This window comes from Triturus cristatus, chromosome 8 (assembly GCF_964204655.1).
Source record: "Triturus cristatus chromosome 8, aTriCri1.1, whole genome shotgun sequence".
Taxonomy (NCBI): Eukaryota; Metazoa; Chordata; class Amphibia; order Caudata; family Salamandridae; genus Triturus; species Triturus cristatus.
This window is the reverse complement of record NC_140591.1, coordinates 30,998,220-31,017,279: the sequence shown is the minus strand read 5'-3', so window position 1 is coordinate 31,017,279 and position 19,060 is coordinate 30,998,220. Positions and strand designations below refer to the sequence as shown.

At 44.7% G+C, this 19,060-nt stretch overlaps 2 protein-coding genes across 6 annotated transcripts in view; one reads left to right on the top strand and one right to left on the bottom strand.

Moving 5' to 3' along the window:
- LOC146799887 (uncharacterized) overlaps positions 1–3,314 on the bottom strand; it is a 235,665-nt gene extending 232,351 nt beyond the window's left edge. The window contains exon 1 of the mRNA XM_085620813.1: positions 2,646–3,314. Coding sequence (XP_085476939.1) covers positions 2,646–2,669 — 24 coding nt within the window. The 5' untranslated portion in view covers positions 2,670–3,314. The remainder of the gene's footprint in view (positions 1–2,645) is intronic.
- A 279-nt stretch (positions 3,315–3,593) lies between these two features.
- LOC146799886 (uncharacterized) overlaps positions 3,594–19,060 on the top strand; it is a 461,224-nt gene continuing 445,757 nt past the window's right edge. For 2 of the 5 annotated variants that reach the window (XM_085620818.1, XM_085620821.1), the window contains exon 1: positions 3,632–3,873. In XM_085620818.1, the coding sequence (XP_085476944.1) occupies positions 3,850–3,873 (24 nt within the window). In that variant the 5' untranslated portion in view covers positions 3,632–3,849. Of the gene's footprint in view, positions 3,874–19,060 lie in introns of all 5 variants that reach the window. The other 3 variants (XM_085620820.1, XM_085620817.1, XM_085620822.1) reach the window with 3 other exon arrangements.

Here is a 19,060-nt window from a genome sequence, read left to right as displayed (position 1 = left end):
AGAGTGGTAGCAAATTGTCCAGATTGATTTTTATTCACACCCAAACACATTAGCGCCACTTTTACAGAGTTTGCCAGTGAAGCGCTATTTTTGTTGTCTGGGCTTTGTTTTCCCTGGGCTTGGAGCTAGTGCACCAATCCTGGAGGTACTGCAGTGTGAGGATTGAAAAACAAAATTTGTACTGCTGCTCTGTATCTAGGGATGTTCTCTTTTTTTACCATACTGCTTACGTTTTGTAAGGATATAAGCAATGGCCATTGAAATGGGTCCATTCAGGGCCCTGTTGTCATGTCCTTAACTTTTCAGGCAAAAGCACTCACTGATTTCTGAACAGTGAGTGTAAAAGCGTTAAGGTAACCATGTTGTTCCTGCTTACATTTCACATGGTTTGCAAAATGTTGCATTCCCTATGATTGTTTGCTTTTTCCAGGATGCTGTCACTTTTTTTTGTAGGCCACATATTGCTCTTGCCCAGTGCGTAATTTAAATTGAGCCGCATCCAGGTGTTTATAGCTGGCAACAATTGGGTTGTAGTTGAAGGCAGTCTGAGTTTTTCTCAGTGGGGCAGTATGGTGTTCAGTGGGGGAGAGGATGTGGCACTATGGCCAGAGCTGCTGAATTTGGAACTGGGGAACCAGGTTCAGCCTTAATAACCAGTCCTCCAGACCACTCTCCTGAGAGAGCACTATCTCATGCTAGACCTTAGAAGGCTTCGCAAGACATTAGAAGCCCCGGTGTCGTAGCACCAGCAGGTGGACCCTAGCATGACAAGTGTAGGTTAACCTTCAAGGCTTGTCCACCACTATTCATACTGAAGTTCACCTCCAGTTTTGCGGCAGGCCTATGAAGCAGTACACCCTAGAACAGTGACCCTGTCACTGAGATCACAGGACCCTTGAGAAGGGCCATCTCTAGGGCGGTGCAACCGGTGTGACCGCACCAGGTGCTCACTTTCGGTGGAGGCATCATTTTTGCAAGTATATTATGGTTTTAAAAGCGCTTGCTGCCTCCTTCCTGGCCTCCAGTAATTTTCGGTAACAATAAAAATGTCATGATGACTCTGGTGATTAATGTTCTTCCTAGAGAGAGATCGGAATTTTGTCTAATGGAAGATTTGACTCATGGAAAGGTAGCACAGAGGGTTAATGTACCTGCTGCAAAGAACATGTACCATGCAGATCACAAAGTGCACATAATGTAAATAGGCCAGTGGGCTACTGCTTTTGTCAGAGAGATCCTTTTGTTACTTGCAGTTTATAAGTTAAAATCCTAACATAGAACAGTGAGCTATTAACTGTCATCTACTCCGCAGCAACACAAGTCAAATGTTTTATTAACTTTTGATACGTTTGAGCAACAAACAATTTATTAGTTTAAATGGTGAGATCATGCTGCAGATCTTGCATTATGAGGCAAATATGGCAGAGCCATTATTATTTAGAAAACATTTGCAAACTAGGATTTTTAGCAATTCATGTTTGAACTGCTGTTTTGGTAAAGGGAGAAGTGCTGATGACAGAAACTCCATGGCTCGGAGACAAATGGCTTGTGCTTCCACATTTTATCGTATTTGGGGACATTCTGTGATTAGAAGCATATCCCACTTTGTGAACACATTTTACTGTCAATAACTCATTATAACCTTAAATAATCATGTGTATCCATTGGTTGATAAAACTGGGCAGTGAAACCAAACCAATACAAAAAATTGGGATGTTTGCGCATTCTGGCCACGCCTCTGGCTCTGCCCACTGATCCAATCCTTGGGTTATTCCCGCCCTTTGATTCTCCGCCCACAGTTCCCCTACTTTTTTTCCCCCACTTCGACCACTGATATATCGTGTTGATGGATAGTGGGAACACCACACCAGTAAAAAGTACCATACCTATGATATTATAAATTCCAATAAACTGTTGACTAGCAGGTAGCCCACTGTACAACCTGATTAATGAATCATTATCACACTGTTGTTAACAGGCACATTTTGTAAATATAGGACCTACATTTACAAACGTTACTAAGGATTCTGTATGGTCCCGTTATTTGCCAACTGTGTCCACTGGCGGACTCGGGCGGAGGAGGTCCATGCGGTAAGTCGTGAGGGGGTGACACCATGAGTTACCCGCACCGGGTGACACCAACCCTAGTGACGCCACTGTCTATGACATAAATTAAGTTTAAGGCCCTGGTAATGTTGTTTAAAGCCTTTAACGGTAAGGGCGCCAGCTACCTCAGGGCAAGAGTCAGCCACTACTTGCCTGCCAGATACCTGAGGTCTTCCACCATGGGACTGGCCTGCGTCCCCGGAGTTCGCCTTGCCTGGGCCATGGGGCAGATCTTACATGTATCTGGGGGGCTCAAGTGTGGAACCAACTACCGGCTTCTCTCAGGTCTACTGCTGATATAACGGTTTTTAAGAAGCTTCTCAAAACCTGGCTCTTTCAGTGCTAGATGTGTGCATCAGGTCTGTTTGTTTGAGACTATTAGCGCCGGGACACTTTGAAAACATTGACAACATTGGGCATGGCGAGGGTGCCCAACTACAGGCAAAACGTGTTACTAACATACAGCAGTTTTATGTATCCTTATTTTACATCTTGCCTGTTTTCAGAAATGCATGTATAAATTACAAAATAGTACTCACCTTTGTTGGTTCTTGATGGGCCATGTCTTTCCTTGTAATTTCACAGCTGAAAATGCAGAGTCTGGGCTGTGACTGGACAGACCAGCAGGAAATTCGCAGAGGTATGGGCCTGCCTCGACTCTCTCTATTAATACTTCAGTAATGAAGAATTGAAATAAGATCACCAGTGAGCAGCTCACTTCCTAAGGAACTCTTGCCAATAATGAGTAACTAGAGTTCCTGACACGACAGCAGACAGAACTGACTGTTTTACTACCTACCAAAGGCTTAAGACACTAGTGTCTCAACAGTAATGAGAAAAGTATCTGAAAAAAGAGTTCTTCTCTCAACAGACACGAGTGAAGTAACCAAATACAGAGCTCTGACTCTCTATCATCTCTATAAGTGACAGAGCTTCTCCATCAACAAGTGCAAGCTAAGGGGTTACACTGAGATCTCAGTATTCATTCGATAAGCCGCTGCAGGGTTCCTCTGTCGGTGATCACACGGTAGGTACTTGCACCCAGGTAAATAGCTGTTCACTTCGCCCCCAGCAGCCAGGACCTAGCGCCTGGATGCCCTCACGGGTGATTAGTGCGCTCCACAGACCCTGCTCGATGGATTGATTCAGTCAATAAAGAATGTAAGTCCCTTGCACCGAACTGCCCGGATAGCTCCACCCTCAGGGCCAACGAGATGTAACTGCCTAGAGCGTCTCCACCAATAACAACGAGACACTAGGGACCATGGCTGTTCCATCAACCAATGAGACTGTAGCGATCTAGTAGAGATTAGTGTATTTCTAGTGCGCATGACAATGCAGGGAGGAGGTAGCCTCAGCGCGAGCAGAACCCGCCAGACCGCAGACTAGTGGAGACATTACAGGAGGATGTGTCCTCAGTTCGAGCATGCGCATAGGAATGTTATCCGCTGCGCGTGCTTAGTAACCGTAACACTGTGCTCACGTGCGCAGACGGTTTATTTTTTTATTTTTTGTTGCGCGGAGTAGAGATGCGCGAGGAAGTGCAGGAGCCGGGAGGAGTCCTGGCCAATGTCCCTCATTATTAAACTCTTTGGAGATCTATCACATCTGCTCCAATCATATGTTTATTAAGATTATGTAGAGAGTTGGGGACCCCTCCGTTGTTCCGCCCGATCATCTGTCACTTTAACACCAGGCTGCTACATCTGCACATGTGAAATTACAAGAAAGAGCAGGACGAAAATGCCTTGGCAGAAGTCCGAAAGAGTGAGTATCAACACTCTGCAGAGAGTTCAATGGATTCCTGATAAAAAAACAGTTACTGTATGAAATTCAAATGTAAAAATACTTTAAAAAGCATAAAAGTAACAGATGGATACATTAATCTCAGAAGAAATTACTCGGGGCTGCCTCCCAATCCATGGTTGGGTCTGGTTAAGAATGCAACGGGCTGTATTACATATTGCTTGCAATATACATAGAGTGTACCCTGAAGCATCCCTCCTAACCAGGCCCGGCTCCAGGAATTTTTATTTGGGTGGGCCAAGGGTGCATTTGGGTGGGCCACTGTGGGCTCGATTTGTCACATATATGTCAAGGCAGGCCTGCTTCAGGGCCCTCCTTTATCTCTTCTTAGTCTTACAAGGCCCAGTAAAATGCACTCTTTTCCATATCTCTTTCTAAATATTATCACTCTCAAAAAGTGTTTTTTCCATGTAATGTTCCTTTGATGGGAAGAGGAGGTTTCTGAGGTGGGAGTATCAGGCAAGTGACACTTCTCGGGCTCCCTCTGTGCGAGTCTTCAGGGAGAATCCCTCTTCATTACTACCTCCACCTGACCCCAGGCTCTTCAAGCACTCCCTTACAGGCTTGATTTTCCACTACTCCTCTCCAGTGCACCTTACCTCACAGCTGACCTTGGGCCCCAGCCCCATATCAGGCACTATCGGGCTCCACTTTCATTTTTCCCAGTAAAAACATTAGTAAAATCACCTTCAAACCTAAAACATTGAATATAGCAGTAAATATAATTAGCACACACTTTAAACTAAGTTCCACAGTAGCCCTTATGACCCGACTGCTAATTAAATAAACAAAAACAGAAAGGCCATGACAGGGCCGGTTCAGCGCAGATGCGAACGTCTTTTTTGGCACCGCACCAATAACCTCTTTCTCCGTAAATACCTTTACTACCACCTTCCAACAGTACCCCTCACCCCTCCATGGCCCCTCTATTGACCTCCTCCTCGGATTCCCTCACTGCCACATGCCACAAGTGCCCCTCATCTCCCCATAGCCCCTCCCCCTTATGACCTCATCCTCGGATTCCCTCACTGCCACCCTCCACTAGTGCCCCATCTCTCTGTAGCCCCCCCTCATGACCTCCTCCTCAGACTTCCTCACTACCACCCTCCACCAGTGCCCCTCATCTCTCCCTAGCTCCCCCCTCCACCCCATGACCTCTTCCTCGGATTCCCTCACTGCCACCCTCCAACAGTGCCCCTCATCACTCCATAACCCCTCCTACTACCTCTTCCTCGGATTCCCTCACTGCCACCTTCCAGCAGTGCCCCTCATCTTTACATATCCCCTCTCTCATAGGCATTTCATTTGTTGTATAGCGCTACTCATATCAGTGTAGTGTGTGTCAGTACTTTACACCACGCACACATTATACAGAGACAATGATTCATGCAAGTATGTAAATCAATCTACAGGGAATGTCACAAAAGCCAATGAGGACTACAAGGTGTAGGAATGACATGTCACCCATACTGATGGGCAGTATATTTTAAGAGGGTTTGTTCTGGGGAAACACAAACTTAGGATTTAAAGAGTATTCCATGGGGCTCAGTGTAGTATGGGACTTTCAGTATCGCGCGCCGGGTAGAGTGTTAGGCGCGCGATGCTGCTAGGTGATGTGGATAATGTATTAAGTGTACTTTTGAATACGGCTCGGGGCATGGCGTTCGGCTCACGGGCGTTCCGATGGTGTTAGGTCAGTTGCCGTCTGGACGTCTATGTGAGCGGGCGCTCATGTCACGGGTGGAGTGTTTTCTGTAAACTAAATAAACCTTTGAGGACTTACCACGATACCGAGTGGCTTATTTCATCTGGCGACGATTGGGATTTGCTCCACCCGTCGGACCACGCAGACTTTGAGGGCGTTTCATGAAAGTCAACACGACTTCGGAAGTTGGAGGAACGTTGAAACCTCGTCCATCACTTGATTTCGACGTCTGCTGTTCCTTCGACATTGCCGTTTCTTCAAGGATTCCTGTGGTGAGGTGCAGGCATACGGAGGTTCTGGCTTTCAGAGGAGGTAAAGTGTTTGAGCGCTCCTCGCGCATGACGAAGTGGGAGTATCGAAGTCTCCACGCATGCGCATAGCTTTTCGCCGGACTTCATACCCTCTGGGTGACGTCAGCGCGTGATTAGCGCGACGCCATTTTGGATTGGGATCGAAAAGTTGCAACTCCGCCGGTTCAAAAGGGGAAACCGGCCATTTACTGCCTGTGTGTGTGTCGGATTCGACGATACACACGTCATAACTGGGGATTTTGCTTTAAATCCACCATACATTCAAGGAGACTGTACTATTTTATTTTTCAACGTGCTTGAGGATATTGGAGAGGCATAAATTTATTTTTCTTGGCATTTATTCATTTATTTATTTTTAAAGTTTAAAAAAAAAAGGGAAAGAATGGCTACAAGCAACCAACAAAGTAACCTCAGTTTTACTCAACCACCACCTTTTCTAAGCAAACCTGGTAGCCCACCCATCATCTGGTTGGAATGGTTTAGACTGTTCGAGAACCATTTGGTGGCCATAGATGCTGACAGTTATTCTCCCGCACGAAAGTTCGCTATTCTTTTTGGTTGCCTGGGTCAAGCGGCACAGAGAATTTTCCATAGTATTGTTCCTATTCCTCCACCAGCCGCTCAGTCTGGGGATAACCGATGGAATGTGTATGTGGAGGCTGTCGCTAGACTCAAAAAGCAATTTGATGACGAGCCTAATATTATGTTGGAGCGACATAACTTTTATGCTCGTAAGCAAAAGGAGGAAGAAAAGGTGGAGGAGTACGTCTCCGCTCTTAGAGTCTTGGCTACCACCTGTGGTTTTGGTCCCCTTTCCGATGATTATATTAGAGATCAATTTGTTTTTAATTGCGTATCTTATAAAATTAGACAAAGGATTTTGAGCTGTAAAAATCCTCCTTTGTCTGAGGTTATTGAGCTGGCTCTTAGCATTGAGCGGTCAACAATCACAAGTAAGGTTATGCAAGCTGACGCAAAACCAGGTATTAACGCTATGGACTCGATTGAACCTGATCAAGAAAGTTCTTTAGCGTTAGTTAATGTTAAGCCTAAGGGAGCAAAATTTGTACAGAAAAAACAAAACATATTTTGTTACAGGTGTGGATCTAGAAATCACATCGGTAATTTTCCAGGATGTCCAGCAATTTCAAGGCGTTGTGTAATTTGCAAAAAAGTGGGCCATTTTCAAGGGGTTTGCAGAAACGTTAAGAAGCCAATGAGCATTCGGTACTTACAGTCTGAAGTTGATGAGTGTACAAGTTCGTTAAACAATGTTATTGTAACTTTAGAATGTGGAACGTGTTGTATAAAAGGTCCGTTATGTTCAGCGGACATTGATAATGTTTCTTTACAGGTTATGGCGGATTCAGGGTCGCCCATAACAACTTTGAGAGACACAACTTTTTATGAATGTTGGAAGAACAAAGAACTACTTGTATCTGATGTACACCCCAAAGCCTTCGGGGAAAAGGACATAGATATGTTGGGGTATTTCACGGGCATGGTAAAATGTCTAGGTAGAGAAACCATCACAAAAATTTATGTGGCAATAAAGGGCAAGAACCTAATCGGGTGGAAGGATTTAGCCCGAATGGGGTTGTATTTGGTTCCGGGTGATGAGAACCCGATTAAATTGGGAAAGATGCCCATGTCGGATATCAAGATGATAGAGACTGATTGTAACAATGAGGTACAAGAGTTGCTCAAGGAATTTAAACTGGTTTTTAGAGAGGTAGTTGGGAAAGTTAAGGGGGTGGTGCACCACATTAAGCTTGTTCCGGGGGCACAACCCGTTTCTCACAAGGTTCGCTCGGTTCCTATGAGCGTTCGTGAGGACCTTAAACTTATGCTGAAAAACTTATGTGAGCAGAATATTATAACTCCTACGGATTCTTCTCAGTGGGTGGCTCCCATCGTGGTCGCTCGGAAAAAATCGGGCGAGATTAGGCTTTGCGCTGACTTGCGCACCCTCAATAAAAATATTGTGGTGGACTGCCACCCACTGCCCAGAATTCATGAGTTACTAGCGAATCTAGGTGGCGCAAAGTGGTTTTCATTAATCGATCTTAGATCTGCGTACCACCAAGTGCCATTGTCAGAGGAATCTCAAGAGCTTACCACCTTTGTGACACCATTTGGGGCGTATAAGTTTCTTCGGCTTCCGTTTGGATTGGCATCTGCAGGGAGCGTGTTTCAAAAGTTAATGGATACCCTGTTCGGGGGGATAGTGGGGGTCCAGGCGTACTTGGATGATATTTTAATTTATGCCAAGTCTCATGTAGAACACGATAAAATATTGAGGGAAGTCCTGACCGTTCTTGAGTCCAGGGAAATGACTGTAAGGGCAGACAAATGCAAGTTCGCAGTACAAGAGGTGGAATATTTAGGACACTTAGTATCTGAGAATGGAATTAAACCCAAGTTCTCTGTGATTAGAGCGATAGAGGAAGCTAGAGCTCCAAGCGACAAGGACGCTTTGCGTTCATTTCTGGGGTTGGCAGAATACTATGCTAGGTTTGTGCCTAATTACGCGCAGTCGGTTGAGCCAATGCGTGAGTTGCTTAAAAAGGGACGCAGTTTCAAATGGAACGATGACTTGGAATCGGCGTTTAAAAATGTTAAAAAGCTGATTGTATCTGCTCAGGCTTTGTTTGCCTTTAGGGACGATTGCGTGTCCCTTATAACCGTAGATGCCAGTATGTCCGGGTTAGGAGCGGTGTTGAGTCAGAGGGTAAACGGACATGAACAGACTGTGGCATTTGCTTCCCGGTCGTTGAAACAGTGCGAAAGGTTGTACAGCACGATTGAGAGGGAAGCGCTTGCGTGTGCGTGGGCCATTCATAAGTTCAGAATGTATATTTGGGGACGGAAGTTTGAATTGATTACGGACCATAAGCCTTTGGTGTATATTTTTAACAATATCAATTCGTCCAGCATGTCAGCTAGGTTGATGCGGTTAGTTTCCAAAGTCCAAGAATTTAATTTTTCGGTTAGACATATTCCAGGTGGGAAGAATTTTAGAGCGGACTGTTTGTCTAGGCTGTCTATGGAGAAGGACGATGTAGATGATGTTATGTTGGATGATGTGGAATGCGTGGCGGTGGTGGATGCGATTCAGGTGTGTGATTCGGTTTTGTCTGAGAGTGCGTGGAAAGACGCGTGTGACTCGGACGCAACCCTTAGGAAGGTGGTTGAGTATTCATCTAGTACATGGCCTGACTCAAGAAATCTAGCCGGAGATCTTAGGGTTTTCGCCCAGGTGGCAAGTGAATTGTCAGTTGAAAACGGGGTTGTTCTGCGGGGGGACAAGTTTGTCCCTCCGTGTGGCTTGCGTCCTACGATTATTAATAATGCCCATGCTGGTCATTTAGGGTCCACTAAAACTGCTATGAAGATTAAGCAGCATTATTGGTGGCCTGCTATTGACGCACAGGTGAAATCTGCTATTGACAACTGCCCTGAGTGCTTATTGTCAGATAAACATTGGCGTACGTTGAAAACCCCGCTCCATCCTACTGAATTCCCGGGTGCTCCTTGGGAAAAAATTGGTCTGGATAAAAAATTCATTTTATTGGCAGTGGATTATTTTTCGAAATGGATGTACTATAGTTTTATTGAGTCTCCTGATACGGAGTCAACTTTGACGTTTTTAAGGGACATTTTTTCAATCGAGGGTGCCCCAAAGGTTATTGTCACTGATAATGGTACACATTTTGTGTCGGAAAAAATGTGTGAATTTTTGAAACAGCTTGATGTGAAACATCTTAGGGTGGCACTGTATTCCCCAACTTCCAACGGATTGGTTGAAAGGGGGAATAAGATTGTGAAAGAGGGCATTCAGACTGCTTTGGCGGCAGGGTTGGATGTTAATGCATTTTTAGTGGAAAAATTGTGGAGCTATAATACCTCTCCTCACTGTACGACCGGAGTTTCACCTTTTTCGTTGTTAAGGGGTAGAGAAGCTCACACGTCTCTGTTTCCGTCTTGGTTAAAGGAAAGGTCTGTTGAAAAAAGGATAGATATTGAGGAGGTTGCAAAGAGGGTTTACTCTAAGCAGTTACTGATGAAGGAAAATTTTGAAAAAAGGGAACACCCTATAGCGGAAGACGTAGTTGTGGGAGATTGGGTCCTGATCAGGAAACCAACTAGAGTGAGGAAAGGGGAATCAAAGTTTTTGAGACCTGAAAGAGTGTACAATGTAAGTAAGGGGGCCGCTTTTGTGGGAAATAAAGGGTGGTGGAACAAAAGGCAGCTCGTAAAAATTTCTGATGTACAAGCCAATATCTTGTTGAAGAGACAGGATAACGAGGGTGATGAACTCCATTGGGAGCATTGGTTAGAGCCGGGTAAGCCCCAGTCTGGTGCATGTGCCTCGTCTGATGTTGTTCATAATTCTCACGACACGGCTTCGGGGTCCATTGGGCAGGATTTGCGCTCTAGTGGCTATAAGAGTTCAACGCAGTCTTATGGGGGCATGAGCAGTGTCCATACTTCTAGGGGTCGCGTTTCTAGGATTCCCAGGAGACTTATGGATTTTGTTAAATAATATGTGTGTTAGATATGAGTTGCCAAGTTTTTTTTTTTTGTTTTAAAAAAAAAAGGGAAAATAGGATGTTTGAAATGTTATTTGTACTGTAGAGATTTAGTTTTTGTATGTTTTACTTTCTTTGTTTTGTAAAAGGGGGAAGGTGATGTAGTATGGGACTTTCAGTATCGCGCGCCGGGTAGAGTGTTAGGCGCGCGATGCTGCTAGGTGATGTGGATAATGTATTAAGTGTACTTTTGAATACGGCTCGGGGCATGGCGTTCGGCTCACGGGCGTTCCGATGGTGTTAGGTCAGTTGCCGTCTGGACGTCTATGTGAGCGGGCGCTCATGTCACGGGTGGAGTGTTTTCTGTAAACTAAATAAACCTTTGAGGACTTACCACGATACCGAGTGGCTTATTTCACTCAGCTTTACTGATAAAAATGTGTATCTGCCCAAACATACTCATTTTAGCAACATTAGAATAATGAAAGACTGGGGAAGTTCTAACTATATCACATAACAAAAAAAGCGAAGTTCTAACTACCATACATGTTTGTATGAAGCTCTTTGATGACAGTTCATTGGTCACTGTCCTATGTTAGGATTGTAACTTCTGAACTACAAGTAACACAAGGATCTATGTGACAAAGGCAGTAACCCACTGAGCTATCCACATAAAATACAGTTCATCTGCATTTAAAAAACTACTAACAGACAAATAATTGCTCTCCAGCAGGATCATTAATTACCAGCGTTATCTGGGCATTTTGTATTGTCTTATTGTTGTCCTGCATCGGCCATGATAATGATAAAAACTGTTTAAATGAAGCACACAGGAAGTATGGGCCTGTGCAGATTTAAAAAAGAAAACCAAATAATAACACATTCTCTTGCCTACTCCATTAGTCAAACTCTTTGTGTCACAGCCTGATGTGATAAGCAGCTGCAGGGGTCAGGAAAGGTGAATAGGAATAAACAAACTTCTTTTCTCCTGCACTGCATAGAAAAAGAAATATCCACACAGCAGAACAGTAGGCACAGGTTACAGTTGTCAAAGAAAGGATTTGTCCCCTTGCACCATGTGGAGATGGAAGGGGTGAAAAAATAAACACAGCCTCGTTAACATGTCTGTCTGTCTCGGCCCGGGCTGACACACACGAGGGGGGGGGGGGGGGGTGGATTTCAAGCACTTTGAGCCCAATGGCTTTGTGCACCGGCCTTCAAGCCCTCACTGCGAGGACCAAGGCTCCTGTTTGGGTGGGCCAGGCTCATGTTTGGGTGGGCCCGGCCCACCTGCTAGAACCGGGCCTGCTCCTAACCCAGAAGCTCATTTGGATCACCTTCTTTCAACCATTGTTTTCCAGAATTGTCAAATGTTTAGGTGAGTATTCTCCCGTATACTCATGACCCTGCGCCTGGGTACCCTCTCGGGTGAATAGTGCGCTATACATATCAACATACCTTTTTTGTAAGATTCTGCCTCCTACAGCGCTTGCAGTGCAGGGCATAAGGGACTATTACATATGTAAAAAGTACAGTCAGACATCATACTTTATGTCACACTGAATTATCTCATACATATATAGAGAAAACAGCCTTTAAAAAAAATCACAGCATGCATATTTTAAATGCTTTTGTCATGACTTCAGTGCTAGCTTGACATTGCCACCCTTAACGCTGCCAATTCTACTATTACCACACTCCCAAAATACCACTACCATTATCACCAGACACCAGTACCTTTGGAAATAGCAGCATCTCTCGGATACAAACAGTATATAAAGTACAGACCTTTAGATTAAACTGCAAATGTTGCAGAAAACGTTTGCAGAAGTTTATACTGAGAGTCTGTTCTTTTTATGCTCTTTCGTGCCTCTGTTAGAGGTTACTGTCTGCAAGGAGTATATTTTCCAGCCAACTCCGTGTTCTTGTCGGATACTTTCTACTGCTTCCTCTTTCAATTAAGTCCTTAGGTAATGTTTACTCTTGAATTTTATTTCCGGCCTAAATAGTTAATTACTTCTGTATCTTTCGACTATGTACAGGAAACAGGGTTTCTGTACACTGGCTGGTCGAGAGTGTACCAACTTCATAGACGGCAACTCTAACTTACAGGTTGGTTGTCCACACACCCAAATATCTGTTGCCCCCGCTTATTTCCTGTAAACTATATAGATCAGGTTATAAATTATGTTTCTTATTTTTTATCATAATATCTGTGGCGTGTAACTGGACTGGAGGTCACCAACTTGAATAGTGGCACCATTACGTATTTTGGACACATTTACTTAACTTGCAACTCCAAGATCATGGAGAATCCTCTTGAATAATCACTGTAAGCCCTCCTATATTTCTTTTGGAAAATTGTTTAACACTTATGGACACCATATATTATTTGTGGCTTAATATGCTATTTTATCCTTTAGCTTAGACCCAATGAAGTCTTTTTCGCATCGACTTTGCAAATTCTGAATAAGAAACTTTGATTTTAGGTCAGAATTTTTTCAAATTCAGTTTTTCTTTCTCTCCCTACGCACAAATGATAACACTTATTCACAATGGACTCAGTGGTATTTTGTTTGGACTAATCTTTTCACCAAATCGAAGGCTTCAAACTCACTGGTTTAAGGCTTGATTTACTTTTTTCCGAGATCATCTTTACTCTTTTGTCGTTCTTGGATCATGTTGGCTTAAGCAAATACATTACTTCGCTCATCCTTATCCTGAAGGTTTACCGTTGTTACACCTTACAGTTCCAATCAACTATCTTTATCACTGTTGGAAATAATAATGGATGAATCTCTTCTTTCCTAGCGATTGTGATAATATAATGTTACATTTTGTTGAAATGAAAAATATATCTTAATGATATGTGGACAATAACTGTATTTGCATATACATGTTTACAGCCCTGAAGCAGTCAAACTCGTGACAAAACACGTGTCGGCTGTCTTCTCTTGGTTGCAATACATGTTTACGGTCTACAATCATCTGGCTTTTGTCGTCAATTTGAATCAACATTAACTAAATAATCAATTTTGTGAAGGTTTAAATTCTTTCTGTCTGACTCTTATTGAGTGCTTTGGTATTGTGGCCTCTTAGTTCCAGGTTGTGGATGGTATGTGTATTTACAGACTTCCTGGGTTTTGATCCGGCACCACTGACAATTAACCTGGTGACCTTCTCAGTATCTGGAAAACCAAGAATACATTTTGTCGAGCAGGCAATGGGCAGAGGTGTGAATTTGAAGTTACACCAGTTGACACTCCGAATAAACATGCAACTACTGTGACAATAGAAAATGGTAAACATGGAAGGAGTGCAAGCTGGCTTGCTTCACATCTTGTTTTTACAGATGATGGTGTCTATTTTCGACTTCCATCCACGCAATCTTTACTACCATTACCACCGCTACCAATTCCACTAGTATGAAAACCACCACCACCACTACCACTAATGTCAACATCAAAACCATCATTAATAACACCACCTGTATAATCACCACACACAAACAATATCGCTAATACTAGCACCAATAATACCACCCTGATCCCACACAACCACCGCCTCCATTATGACCAAAACCATCATCAGTGCCTCCACCAACACCAATACCACATCATCACCAACAACGCCCCAGTAATACAATCGCCAACACCACTACAGGTGCTAACTCAACCACCAATGCCACTACCACCATCATTACCAATACTGTAAGAAATCGGCCTTTTTTGCATGGTCTCTCCAGATGTTTGGCCTTTTGCTGGACCCTATTTTTGCTAGTTTTGCAACTCTATGCACTTTACTCCTGATAACCAGCAGTAAAGTGCCTGTGCTCCCTCTTTAATATGATTAATTTGGCTTATTCACAATTGGAACCTTTAACTTGTCGATATGTCCCAAGTATATGATGTAGAAAGTGCAGCCAGGGCCTGGAAGTTTAAATGGCACTTTTGTACTGTAACAACTACTGTGACATCCACTACAGTGGCAGTGCAAACTTAGCTTCAGGCCTTCCCTGTGTAGCCTGACTGCAGCAATGTGAACCTGCAGTCTGACCTGTCAAAATAACTCTTTTTGACAGGTTCAAACCTCCTTTTTAGATCTTGTCTGAGATAGCGCTTTGCACTGTCACTTGTGAGACATTTTGTTAGCTTTCGGGGGTGGGGTTTTGTGAGAAAGTGGCTCTGTATATACTGTTCCCAAATAGGTACAGTGTGTACAGAGTCCACAGTCCCCAGAGGTTTGGCAGAGGCTAAAGTTAGATATAACCTTACTCTCTAAAGTGGTGGCTTGGTCGAGCAGTAAGGCAGTATCAGAGGACAGTGTAAAGCAAATAGTTTCACACACTCAATAACTGAACTCTAGGCCAATGGTTTATATATAAAAGATATATGCTTGTTTTATTTTAGAACCAACAGTAGGTATTAAAATATACTTTCTCAGAATGAGATGCTTTAGGTAAATACTTTTGCAATATGCAATTGGCTTTTGTAAATAATTACAAGTTGTTGCAATAGGCAACACAATTCTAAACACAATAATGCATTGAGTTCAATGGAAGTTTCAAGTTATTTGCATTGGATTACTCTCAGGGTTACTTTTGTAATTCCAGGACTGGATCCTAGATTCAGTCCTGGGTCAGTTCTCAGAAACAAGTGATAAAAGTCAACTTAGTTGCTGTTATGATTTTTAGACAATATTTTGCTATTTTAAAAGTTGACACTTAGAAAATATTGCATAGAAAACAGTCATTGATTCCCTATGGAAGAAAATTCAAGTTGCAGGTATAGTATGTTCTCGTTACTTTTGTAATCCAGTACTGGGTGCCTAGACTCAGTACTGGGACCTCTGTCTAAAGCAGGTAAGTAATTACATTTTCACAGTTTGTACGATTTTTAAAGAATATTTGAAGTTTGCAAAAATCGACACTTAGAAGAAATTTCACAGAAAAACAGACAATGATTCCCTATGGAAGAAAATTGGGTTACTGGTAAGTACGGTTGTGAATATTTTTCAGGGTCAGTGCTGGGCACCAAGATCCAGCACTGGGAGCTCACCTAATAGCAGGTGAGTATTTTCGTTTTCGTTACTCGGCTGATTTTTGGTGAATATTTTAAGTTTTGAAAACTCCACACTTAGAAGAAATTTCAGAAGAAACCAGTCAATGTTACCCTATGGAGAAAATTGAGTTATCAGCTTTCAGGTAAGTACTCGACTGGCAGAGTTAAGGTTCTGGGCACAGACTCAGGGGTCTCCCAGGATCAGGTAGGTACAGTTGTTACACCCTCAGCGGCACAGGGGCAGCCGGGTGCAGAGTGAGTTAGGCCCAATGTTATCCTACGGGAGGCAGGGGGGCCTTGGTTGGTGGCTGCTGACTAACAGGTCACGCTGCTGTGGGAGCTGGGCTCCTGGTCACTTGCTCAGGGCAAATGGGGAAATAGATAGGTGCAAAGGTTACACTGCCAGGGCCACTCGGGCGGCTGGGTGCAGGGTGCTTTTGAGCCTTCGGGCGCTCAATTGGTTTAAATGGGAAAGCTCCGGTTTAGAAAAAGACTGCAAGCTCGGGGACGAAGATTCTTCAGATGCCACCACCACTTCGAGAGGTGAGTTGGGTAGTTGGAGGATAGGTAGTTACCCAGGAGTTGGGCACAGGGGGCCGCAGGGCGCCGGGTGCTGGAGTGCCTTTTGGTGTCGGGAGATCTTACCCTCTGTTGATCGCGGTTGGGGGGGTACCTGGTTCTGAGGCTGCAGGCGTCGTCAGGAGCGTCGAGGAAAGTCTATGGGTGCCAGGTGCTTAGAGCCAAAAGGTAGACAGGTCCTCCGGGGTTTGTGAGGTTGCTGGCCACAAGAGATGCCGGGTTGTAGCAGGAGCAGGTTCAAGGGTCAACAGGCCGGTGTCTTCCTCTTCTTAGCAGCTGCAGTTGCAGGTCTTCTTTCTTCTTGCTCTTCTTTGTATTTCGGAATCTGGGGAAGGAAGGTTCAGGGTGCCCCTAAATACTAGATTTAAGGGCGTTACAGGTAGGTGAAGGGCAGGGACCAATGGGTCCCTGTCCTGGGGTGGGTACACCCCCTATCCTGCCTCTCTCCTGTGGGAGGGGGCAGTAGCCTAGTCCTGATTGGGTAGGGCCTCCCATCTTCAAGATGGCGAGTGCCCGGAGATGTGCTTCACCTCGCCTCCCCCACCTGAGGGGTGGGGTTGGCAGGCTGGCACATCCCCTGTCCTTATTTGGGGTTTCCGGCCAGGCTTCCCGCCAGAGTGGGGGATGCCAGTGGCCTGGGGAAGCTCACAAAGGTGGCATGCCTTTGAAGCTTCCCCCTGCCCATCCTGGGAGAGGAGATCTAGCACCTCGCCCAGGATGTGCATGGTTGCAGGCCCAGGAGAGCAGGGACTCTCCTACCCAGGGGTCCAGCAACATGTCTGCTGTGTGGCAGCCTAGGCAGCCTCCCAGACCAGACGTGGATTGGAGGTTAGGTTTCAGGGGGCATCTCTAAGATGCCCTCTGTGGTGCTTGGTACATTAAATCCCACACTAGCATCAGTGCGGGTTTAATGTGCTGAGACGTTTGATACCAAACTTCTCAGTCTTCAGTGTTGCCATTATGGTGCTGTGGAGTTCATGTTTGACGAGCTCTCAGCACCATGTACTCTTGAATGGCAGCACTGCACTTACAGTGCCCAGGAATGGACCTGGGTACTGTAGGGACACAGGGCTCATGCTCCTGTGCCCACACCACTGGCATAGGGCACCCAGCTAGATGGGTGGCTGATGTATGCCAAGGCAGTGTAGGTGGTGAGCATGGCACACAGGGATGTGTGCCATGTCGACTCTCTGTTGTGTCTTGTACCCAGACACTCAGCCTGCAAGGGCAGTGTGTGTGTGTTAGGGTACAGGGCCTCTAAGGGTGGCACAACAAGTGCTGCAGCCCTTAGAGGCCTTCCCTGGGTACCTAGGGTACCATTTACCAGGGGCTGACATGTGGCCAGGGTTTGCCAATTTGGGTTTTAGGGTTTTAGGGAAGGAACATAGGTCCTGGGCACCTGATTGGCAGGAGTCCAGGGCACACTCATTCAAAGTACATTCAGCAAAAAGTGGGGGCATACCATGCAAGAAAGATGGCACTTTCTCACAGGCTTAGAGCCTGCTCATTACGTAACATTATTAGCTTAATCATTACTCTCATTGCCTTGCTTTTCTTTGGTGACTGCATGCCGACTTCACTTCCTAGTTGTGCGTTTGTCCCTCTTGGTCAACATGACCCAAGTACTGCTTCCTTTCCAAGTGAGTGTTCTTCTGCTGCTCACGCTTTCATGGTGTGGCTAGAATTTTTCTTTTCTTGTGCAAGCATGTAAAGTGTCCATGGCTTTGCGAACAACCCTAAAAGAAGATTATGGCCTTTATTCTGTAGTCATTCCTGCAAACAACCTGCACAGACATACACAACTCTATTCACAGCCATCATTGGTGTACACAACCCGGCAAACAGCATGCAGTGGGTTATGTAGCCCAGTTAACTCCTAGCTTTGAAGTATACAGTGATCCCAAAGAACAGCTGCACATACTACAAAGCCCTGCCAATAGCCTGCAGATTCTACATCACTCTCGCCATGCAACCTCCCCTGCAAACAGCCTGCAGCGTGGGGCACAGAGGCCCCCACCCTGAAAACACTTCTTATCCTGCACCCATCCTCTACACATAGCTCGACATTAGAGCAGACCTCTTCCTGTGAACTGTGCGCTGTAAGGGTATCTTAAGGACTTGATCAGCCTTGTTGTTATCTCCCACACTACGCAATCCCTATAGTAAAGACATCACGCTGAGCTATAGAAAAGACTACCACAGTGCAGTGTAGGATTACTTGTGCTGGGGAGGGTGACAGTTTGGGGTTTCGATGTATGTCCACGCTGCCCAGTCCTACTCTTCGTAAAGCCAACACTGTGTCTTGCACAGAATGATGCTCTGGCATAAGGGCTTTTCCAGGCACTGTCATTGTGACTGTAGGAGCTTTGCCCCCATCCACTAGTAGCTAGACTGCACAGCAGCCCTGCTATGAGGCACGAATGCAGTCCACACTCTTTCTAAACCATCTTTGGGGGGAAAAAACTTTCAAAGCCAGTAAGTCTCGCCTAATCATGAACTACTGGCTTTGTCAATTGTTTGAGCTAGCTGAAAGTGTAGGAGTAAATGTGCTATTACGTGGTTAGGGCTGGCCACGTCATAGCATTATTTTAAGCAATGTTGCACATCAGTCGCGCTGCTGTACAACATGGCTAAAAAAACATTGAGAACACCGATAGCTTTCCCGTCAATGTGGCCTATTGGCTTTGCCAATGATTGTCAAATATCCGTAGGTCACCATTATGTAAGCCTTATAACCCACAATGTAAGCTGCATGGTATTTAAAAGTAGGACATTTAGAAAATCCATATTACCATGTCCCTGCAGTGACAAGGTTCAAAAAGCTATTGTCCCTGTGGCAGGCCTAGATGTCCTATATAGAAAACCAGAGTGCACAATAAAATATTGACGCATCTAGCACTGAGAAAGAGACCAGCTAGAAAAATAATTAAATAACGTTTTAATATTGAGTAAAAATCCAAT